This window comes from Alnus glutinosa, chromosome 14 (genome assembly GCF_958979055.1).
Source record: "Alnus glutinosa chromosome 14, dhAlnGlut1.1, whole genome shotgun sequence".
NCBI classification, from domain to species: Eukaryota; Viridiplantae; Streptophyta; class Magnoliopsida; order Fagales; family Betulaceae; genus Alnus; species Alnus glutinosa.
This window is the reverse complement of record NC_084899.1, coordinates 16,882,083-16,892,245: the sequence shown is the minus strand read 5'-3', so window position 1 is coordinate 16,892,245 and position 10,163 is coordinate 16,882,083. Positions and strand designations below refer to the sequence as shown.

The window sequence follows — 10,163 nt, the reverse complement described above, 5'->3', positions numbered from 1 at the left end:
CATGATCGATCTTCTTTCTTTTCAAACATTTCTTTTTCGATTGGGATTCCGATCCCTTTCATTCCTTTCTGCAATCACACAATTTTTAATGCGAAAGAGAAAGCCAACATTATCAGCAATTGCGGCACTCTGTCTCTCTCTCTCTCTCTCTCTCTCTCTTAATTTAATTTTGTTTTGCTTTCTCTCTAATTAATCCAACCCAACCCAACCCAACCCAACCCAGTTCTGTTGCTACAGTCCGTCAACGCTAACCCCATAAATACAGCTTTTATGAAACCCATGAATGCAAATAAATTTCTTCTTTTTAATTTCTTTTTAGCGGTGGCAAATTTTATACCCATTATTTTATGAGTAATGTTTCTTGCACAATTTTTGTACAACTTTTACACAACTCTAACAACTTTCTTTTAAAATCAGCCATTGAATATTTAGGACCCACATGTTGAAAAACAAATCCAATGGTTGATCATAACAAAAAGTAGTTAGAGTTGTGCAAAAGTTGTGTGAGAATTGTGTAAGAAACATTACTCTTATTTTATTTCAGCGTGCTTTCTTTTTTGTAAGAAATAAATAATAAAGCTCTGGCAATTAATTTGGTTTTATGCACGCCTACCATCATTTATCTTTCATTGTAACCCCCATTGGAAATTTGGAATGGGTGTTTTTTCATCAATACACCAATTATTTGTAACAAAATTCAGCACTGCTGCCACAAGATACCCAGAAATTTCCCCAGTATATAAATGAACTGAACTGAACTTAAAACACCTGTAATTATAATGAAATGAATTCTCTTTTGGTATCCAACTAAATCCAAAATTTCCTTTTGCTTTACAAATTTCCATCTCTCCCTCTCTATTTCTTAAAACAGAAAAAGAGAAATTTAAAATTTAAAAAAAAAAAAAAAAAATTAAACTCAAAAGGGCATGATATGGGTGGTCTTAGTATCGTAGCTGGCCAGGCAAGACTTGAAGTTGATCCTGAAAATCTTGAGTAAATCGGTGGACATTTGGCGGACGGAAGGCGAGCAATTGCTCTGCATCAGAAGCAGAATCTTGGTCAGCCCGTTGGCATGTGCCACTGCCTCCTGCGCGCGCTGGTCGCGAAACAAGTAACAAAGACTCCACAGTATCGTCACCGCGTGCTCCGTCGCCGCACTCGATACCTTCAGAACCTTGTTCACGATTGCCGCCACGCACGCCACGTCCTCGCACATCTCCGACCGCCCTTCTTTGCAAGATGACACCGTTTCCAGCAGCTTGAGCGCTCTCTCCGTCACCGAGACGCTCGGGTTCGAACCCGATATTAGTTTCGCCAACGCTTTTATAGTGCCCAGGTGGACTAACCTGGCTTTGACACGTTTCGGCATTGAGATTCGGATTAAGCTTGAGAGACCCGCTTCGATTAGTGCCGGGTCCTTCTCTGGAGCGATTAGTTTTAGCAACTCGGATAATAGGCCGTCCTTATCGGCGATCAGGAGCTTCGATTCGCCGTCGTTTGCGATGGCTCCCAAAACCCTGGCCGATGCGATTCTCGACTCGATACTTCCCTGTTGCAAAACGAGAAGCAGCGAGGCCAAGCAATTGCGCTCGGTTTTCAACATCGAATTCGCTACCTGCTCGAGGCCTTCGACTTTGCTAAGCACCAAATCCAAAACCTCAACCACTTGTTCCAGAAAATCGAAGCTGCTACATTTTCCGTCGCCCGCATTGCCAAGAAATTCGACAAGCGTCACAATGAAGCCGTCCATTCTCGCGAGAAACTTGCGGTTCTCCTCCGATTCTCTCGCGAAACACACAATTTTCGAAAAGGACTCGCCGTTGTGATCGAGGTCCTTGATAAGGTCCTGCAATTGTTCCGGCGAGGGAGCAGAGCGAAGAGGCGACTCGGCCGAGTCGACCCGGTGGTTGCGGGCCGAGTCGGACCAGATCTGGATGAGGCGCTGGAGGGTCCGGTTGGGGATGAACTCTTTGCTCTGGAGGACCTGCATCGTGGCCGGACATGTGTTGTTGCCGCTGTCGAGCCACCGCTGGATGCTGGACCGGTCGTAGGTCACTCCCGTGCACAGGCTCACAGGGGACTTCATCAAGTCCAGTGAAATCGGGCACTTGAAGAAGCTTGGCACGGTGATATACAAATCGTCCCTCACCATGTTTGCCGAAAATTGAGCGAGAAACAGACGGGGAAGTGAGAGAATGTTTAGAGAGAGAGAGAGAGAGAGAGAGAGAGATAGAGAGGGGGGGGGGTGAGACAGAGGCAAGGAGGAGGTGGAGAAGACAAGAAAGGGGTGGGTTTAAAGAGGAGAGAGAGTGAGAAAAAAAGAGAGAGAGTCAAAGGTACGGTGACGTCAGCGATTTACTTTATTTTCCGATTATCTGAATTTTTAAAATAAAAATTAATATTCCTTTGGGCCATTAGTCCTTGGTCAATGATAGATTGATGGGGTGGTTTCTTTACTCAGAATTCAGTATGAGGAGATACTTGCTTGTATTTCCCTATTCCTCACGCTACTATGTCTCCACCGTCAAATCCTATCCACGCGTACGTATTTTTAAATCCGAACGACTGATCGACGGCTAGAACGCGAGGAAGATGTACACGTGGGACGAGAGCCGAGAGGCACTTAAGGGCTGGAAATAAATGAGTATAATGGGGACGAGAACCGAGAACGTGGGGGTGGGGGGGCCCACGGAGGGTTCGGTTGGTCGGTCCGGTACGTTGAGGAGAGAAGGGGTCTGATTTTTTATTTTTTATTTTTTATTTTTGTTTTGTTTGTGGTAGTGGCTCTTTTTCTTTTTTGGTGGAGCATTTTATGGGCAGCAAGGCCATGGGTTTTTCTTTTTAATTCTTTTGATATATAATTCTTTTCTTTTTTTAATTTTTAATTTTTTTTTTTATGTGTTAATGGCTATAAAAACTCATAATTGATGCGTTAATGGTTTTGTTTGTCACCAAGACACTTTGGGTGATTCTGAAACCTTTGGATTGTGCATTCACTTTTTTGATGATGTAAGAGATTCTAATTTTTAAAATTATATATAATACTTGTTTTTTTTTTTTTTTTTTTTAATTTGGGATATAGTTGGATTTTATGGCATCGAACTGTAACCCAATTAAATACATTGGACTGTTGACTTGGGCTGAGTTGGCTGTACAATGTATATAGTCTTTGTCTTATTTCGACAGCTATAAGTGTAGAAATTGATGACTTCTTCACGTTCTTTAAACAACTGAATTTCTCTACCTAGCTTCTTATAGATATCAATCATGTGATCTTAATTTATTTTATTTCAATTTTGTATTAGATAAATGTTTTTTTTTTAAATACAATATAGATTTAAAAAACTATTTTTTTATAACGTCCAACTATTTTACTAATCAGAAAAAAACACTATGATCTCGTTTGACGTGCGAAATGATTATTTAATTGGGAAATGAAATACCTATTACCAGGAATACAAGATAGTGAAATGAAATGATTATTCATACTCTTTAGTTTAGTAACAATTCATATACTTTAATTGGAATTTAATCAAAATTACTAAAATAACACCTTTTTTTCTTAAAAAAAAAAAACTCAAATTAAAAAAATCCAAAAAATCTGGGGGTGGCCGCAACACCCCAAGAGTGGTCTCCGGGGGTGGTGCAACCACCCTCGCACCACCCCCGACTCACAGTGGCAATGAGTGGTCGGCCGGTCACTGTAAAAAGGTTTTTTTTTTCTTTTTTATTTTGAAAAAAAATATTATAGAAAATATAAAATAATGAGTGAATTTTTCTAGAAAATATAATCTATTCCTCTTATTTTTTTAGAGAATACTTATTTCTCTTCATAAGAGAATAGTTATTCCAATGAGAATAACTATTCCAAGAAATAGACTCTTACAAACATAAAAATAACTATTTCATAAAAATAGTCATCTAATTCTAGTGATCTATTCCGTGAACCAAACGAAGCTTATATGTTACAAAGTGTATAAAAGTTTCTAACTTTTTTGGGTACATTGATATATACCAATTGGAGTACTTAGAATAAAAAATAACCCCATAAATTACCACCTATCACACCTAGCCGCATTAAATTATCAATTTTTATTTTTTTTTTTGGTAATTTTGCAAAAATATCCTTTCATAGGCCGACTCATTAAATCAGACAAAATCTTGATAACGGGTATAACAAATGCGTTTTTTGAATATAAAATGACAAAAATACATTCAAATAATAATAATAATAAAAAAAAAAAAAACAAAACTAAAAACTAATAAGAAAACTTAATATTAAAAAAATGAAGAAGCAAGAGGTGATCGTGGAACGACCTCTGAGGGTGTAGACTTGGGGTAAACTTAATCTTAGATTGGCTTTTTCTTCTTCTTCTTCTTCTTCTTCTTCTTTTTTTTTTTTTTTTTTTTAAAAAAAAAAAAAAAAAAAAAAAATCAATTTTGAAGTCTTTTTCTTTATTATTTGAAATTTTTTTAACTCAAAAAGCATTCAAGTAAATTTTTATTTTTTAAACTCGGTATATTTTTGTCATTATACATTTTAAAAAATGCACATACATTACACGTGACCAATTTTCTGTCCTTTCATCTATCTTGAGACAACTAAAGGTTCGGGCCTGTTTGGTAAGTACTTGTATTGTGAAATATTTGTGTGTTGTATAGTAAGAAGTGATTGATGTGATATAAAATTTGAGAATGTTTTATAAAAAAGTAAAAAAAAAAATTATTTTATAGTGAGTTTTTTTATTTAAATAATAATAAAATATAATTGATATGATGTAAAAAGTCTAAAAAAAAAAAATGAAAAGAAAAAGAAAAAAAAAATTAAAAATGATTTATCAAACAAGCTCGAATTTTTTTCTGCCATTGATGAAGTAGTTCAAAAGAGTTGAATTTGAGACTAGCTAGTAGCTAGGAAACTCGTTCGTGAGTATATAGTGCGTTAATCGAGGGGTTAAAGATAATTTTTTTTTTTTTTTTTGAAAAAAAAAATAAAAAATTACTTATTAGAAAGCTGACAGGCTCGCAAATATGAGTAGCCAGAAAGTTGACCGGCCAACAAAACAAATCAATCAACAATCCCGAGTCTAATAAACAATTGTTCACCGTCACTGAGTCTAATAACAATGTTCACTGATCCGCATTAACTCCTCAACTTCAGAGCTCATTCCCATTGAATTGCAAGCTGTACGTAACTTAATATTAATAATAATAATAATAATAATAATAATAATAGTAATAAATAAAAAAAATAAAAGAATTGCAAGCTGAGCTTGACTAACTTCATAGGCAATTCATTTTTTTAAGTAATCGGTTATCCTTATTAAAAAAAATTGAATAATGCTATGTATAAGATTTATGTCTTTTTTTTTTCTATTTCTTTTTCTTAAAGGTGATATAACTTTTTAGATTACAGTTGAATTTTGATCAAATTATAATTTTAAAAGTTACTTCAATTTTGAGAGGATAAAAAAAGAACATAAGTCATTCGTATAACATTACTTACATGTAGGTTTTGTTGGTTAACCTATTTTTAAAAGGGTTAAATGATCATTGCCCCTGTCGTTTAAAGACTTTATTGTTATTCATTTTTGTGTTAATTCGTATCGTATATGATACCTCGCTTATGACTGAAAACGGATATGATATATACTTTTGTCCAAAATCCGTCTATAAAATTGACGGAAGTCTATGTCAAGCTAAGAAGAAATTGACACATGGCCATATGCCCAAAAGGAGCCACCCCCATTTTGATTTGAGTTTTTTTTAAAAAAAAAAAATTAAAAAAAAAAGGTTTTAAAATGTTTTTTTTTAATTATTTTAACATTTTTAATTGTTTAGTTTTTAGTTTTTTATTTTTAAAATTTTTAATATGAGATATGTGAACTTGTCAGTTCCTTATTGGGTTGACGTGAACTTCCGTCAATTTTATGGACAAAGTTTGTACGTAAGTACCATGTCATTTTTTAGCCATAAGCAAGACATCATCTATCATACGAATTGAAACTGAAATGGGCAAAAATAAAGTATTGAAACTGCATCTACTAAAAAGGTGTTTAATCAATTTTTAAAATACTCTTAGATTTTATTTTTAATAGTGTTATAATATAACATAAAGGTAAATTTTTCTTTTAAGTTTTTTTAAAAGTGATATGTATTTGAATTCTTTGTTAATGTTTTTGTTTGCCTTCTAGTTTTTTTCTTTTTTCTTTTTTCTTTTTTCTTTAATTTGCAATGGCACCCAAAGTATCCCTAAGCTAAATAGGATCATAATTGTTCTCTAATGAGAATGGGGTGGCATATGCATGTTTCGGGTGCATGCTATGATATTTGGCTTAGCATAACAATTCCCTCTATATTCTTACACGTTTACAACTTTATTCATTTCGGTCCCTCCCTCCCTCCAATTAATGATAACTTTAGACTTCATTGACAACTTTCCCATAATCCTTTATTGCTCCAAAAAAGAAAAAGAAAAAGAAAAAGAAAAAGAAAAAGAAAAAGAAAAAGGAATTCATTGATCAAAGCCCAGATTTACTCCAAGTAAACTGTAAATTCAGGAAGCATTGATTTATTGCTGCTTGAAACAAATTAAGAGAAAAGTTAGTGAAGAAGTAGTGATCGATGGGATCCAAAGCAATTTGGAAAGTTATAGTGTGATAGAGTACTCCATGGATTTTTTTTTTATAATAGTAATATTGGTAGTTAATTACTAGCAATTGAAAAAGTTAATTACTGTATATTTTGATTAGTTACTAACAATTTAGACAAATAATTACCGTAACTCTTTAAAGTACTGAAAAATTGTATGAAAATGTTAGAGAGCTAGCGCTTCTAACAAGAGTGTCAGAGAGACTCTTTATAACCTTTTGTAGCAAGCTAGGATTCAAGCTCCACAAAGGTGGAAGATGCCCGAACTCGTTACATTTGGAATTTGGGAGTGAAATTGACCAAAAAAAAAAATAAAAAAAAAGGGGGGTCAAAACTAAAAAATTTAAAAAAATTAAGAATAAAATTTTATTTTTTTTTTAAGAATTTTTTTCTTTTTTAATATTTTTTTAGGAAAACCTAAGGCTTTGGGCTAGCTCCGCTCCTGCCCGTAATTGAACTAGCATGCAGCCACAAGGACCGGCAGAATATGGAATAGCTAGAAGCCCCCTTCAAGTGTCTTGATAAAATGATGATTTCAAAAATTATATCAATTTTAAAAAGACAAAAAAAAAAAAACATAAATTACTAAAAAAATATAAAAATAAAAATAAAAATAAAATCTCTTTATATCAATATCATTACTCGTTTAGACAGTTAAATGTCAAAGTACGTAAATTTGCATGAAAAAGACGAGAGGCCTTTAGGGAGCGCGTGCTTCTCACCTTGTGACTGCAAGAAATTTTCAAAGACGAAGACGTATACAGGCAATAGACCCACCTAACACTTGCAGCTTTTCCATCCTAATTCTGCCAAAAGTCCAATTTGGTGTGTATATATCATCAACTCCATACGCCAATGCTTTCCTTTTCAAAGTCAAACTTGGAAAATTTCAACCTTTAAACACTTCCAAAAATTTTGACCCGTCAGGCCATGTTTATTTTTTTTATTTTTTTTTTGTTTTTTACTAAAAATATTTTAGACAAACGAGGTTAATCAGAAGAAAAATGGGAGTCAAAATTGTCGGTGGGTGAAGAAAAATAGTCTTCAAGGGCGTCATTAAAATATATAGTCAACTTCTCCCATGCCCAATTAGTCAACTTTTAAGCTTTGAAATTTGCTGAGCTAGCTATTAATGGTGGGATAAATATCCAGAGAAAATATGGTCCGAATTTTTTTTCCAATATTTAGAATAATTTTATTACAAGGATAAGAAAAAGGATAGGAATGCAAGTAGTGTGAGTTTGAACGGAGAAAAGCATATCAAAATGTGTTTGTCGTGTTTGACCCACCAATTTTCACAAATATTGTCTTTAGTCCAATAAGATATATGGTACGCATCATTTTGTTGTTTTTACGTTCAATGGCTGAAAAGAAATCTTCAAAACCGTTAGCTACACCTTATGGTATGAGTTTGAATTCTACAATGATAGAGAATCTTCATACATGACTAGTGTAGATCAACTTGGTTCTCATTAATGCTCTATTGCGATCGGATCAGTGGTAGTTCAGTCTGACTTCAAGGAGCGTTTGCAATTCTAACCGTCTATGTCAATTATACGTAAATGTACAACAAATATACAAGATCGAGAATGATTTGTATGACTTTTCTTAGAATAATGTTTAAAACGGCCGTCATCATTTCAATTTCAAATAAAAGTTTTGGTTGTGAAAAGGGTGTTTATTAAAGGAGGTAGAGACCTTTGCTTACACGGTTCCCAGTTGTAGTTAAAAGGAATTTGAGAAGATCGAATATAATTGTAGCTTGCGAGTCACTCAGAAGAACATCAGTGAGTGCGTGCATGGCGCCACTAAATAATGCTGGGCGTTGATAATCGTTTTGGATTAATCATTTGTGTTTGAGATACAGCACAGTTCACACATGTAAAGCAATATTAAAAGGAACGATCTAGATTGGGGCAATTGCTGTCACCTCCTAGCTACTCGATCGTGTACAAATGCATCAATGTAAAATTTCAATACTATCAACATGCAAGGCAAGAATCTCAAAGCTGCTTTGAATAAAGTTAACCAAGAGTTGTTCAAAAAAACAAAAGAAAAAGGGTAAAGAAAGCAAGGAAGAAGTTGTTAGCTCGACAATCAAGGCAAATTTGACTTCATAAATTGAATAATTTCAGATTATGTTGCTCAAGTTCTTCACTTTTTTTTTTAAAAAAAAATCATCAATTTCAACAAAGTTGGTTTAGCAGTGGACCACTCAATTAGAAGTAAATTAGAGATTTTTTTTTTTTTTAGTAATATATATAACAAGATCACCAAGCTCTTATCTCAACTAAGGGTGACAATTTGTGTTCGAGTATCGGGTTTGGGTTATGTTGTGGTATGTGTGTAATACTATATAAATCAACCCTAATTCGACCTATTTAATTAAATTAGTCAGACTCTCTCAATCTTAATTCGTTAATTTCATATTGGGTTTGTGTTGGCTTTGTTAGCCGTGTAAAACATTGCCAGTCCTTAATTTTGCGTTTCAGATTCAGGTTGTGTCGAAGCATAAGTATATAAGACTATACATATCAACCTTAATTTGACCCATTTAATTAAAAGCGTCAGATCCTTCAATCCTATTCGATTAATTTCGTGTTAAATTTATTACAAATTTACGAGTCGTGTAAAAAATTAATAGCCTTTAACTTCAACTAATACAAGTTACAAATTCCCCTAACTGCTGTACCACGACAAGAAAAGAGCCAACTTGTAATTATGGAGACAAAAATAAATAAATAGTAATATCTTAAACATGTCCTATATATTAGAGGAAACAATACTTTTCTTTATAAGAAAGATAATATAGAAAATCGAATAAACAAAAATCTTTTATTTAAACCCTACTATTGTGAGTAATATTATTGATCTTGTTATAAGAGTTTTAGAAATTAAAACCCTAATAATTAAATCCATTAAAAAAAAAAAGGGGGTGTTCCCATATGGGCCAATATATTGAGTGCAACGAGGGTGGGGTGGACCAGCGGCAGAGAACATAATTGGCGTACAATGTTCCGCTGCAGCAGAGAGTACAATAAAAGGCTGAAACACTGTGTGGAGGCTCCATCCATGACCCCCTGACTCATACAAAAGTGAATCTGTGGCCAGACGACGACCCGATAATAATTGGACATGATAACGATGGGTCCTGCTTGTCTTCCTATTTTTACGCCTGGCAACGTGTGATGGACGGTCCATCACTTTTCCCACTCTCTGTTTCTTTCCGATTACTGTCGTACTGGAGTCTGTCACCAAATTGTATAGTCTTCCGAATAATGATAGTTGTACACCAAGTGTACAATAAATGTACAACACCCCTTCACAAGGGGTGACCCCCACACACTGTAGGGCCCACCCCTTGTGAAGGGGTGTGGTGCATTTGTTGTACACTTGGTGTACAACTATCACTCCCCATAGTCTTCCACAGCCAACTGTACATTACTCTCACCAAATTGAGAAGATACGATTTTTTATTTTTTTATTTTAACTTCGTTGAGCTTTCATAGCCC

The 10,163-nt window shown here is 34.3% G+C and overlaps 1 protein-coding gene across 1 annotated transcript; it reads right to left on the bottom strand.

Moving 5' to 3' along the window:
* Window positions 1-774: 774 nt before the first annotated feature.
* LOC133858079 (U-box domain-containing protein 28-like) lies at window positions 775-2,237 on the bottom strand. The gene has a single exon (XM_062293516.1). The coding sequence runs from the start codon at window positions 2,150-2,152 to the stop codon at window positions 917-919; it is 1,236 nt and encodes a 411-aa protein (XP_062149500.1). The 5' UTR covers window positions 2,153-2,237; the 3' UTR covers window positions 775-916.
* Window positions 2,238-10,163: the final 7,926 nt, after the last annotated feature.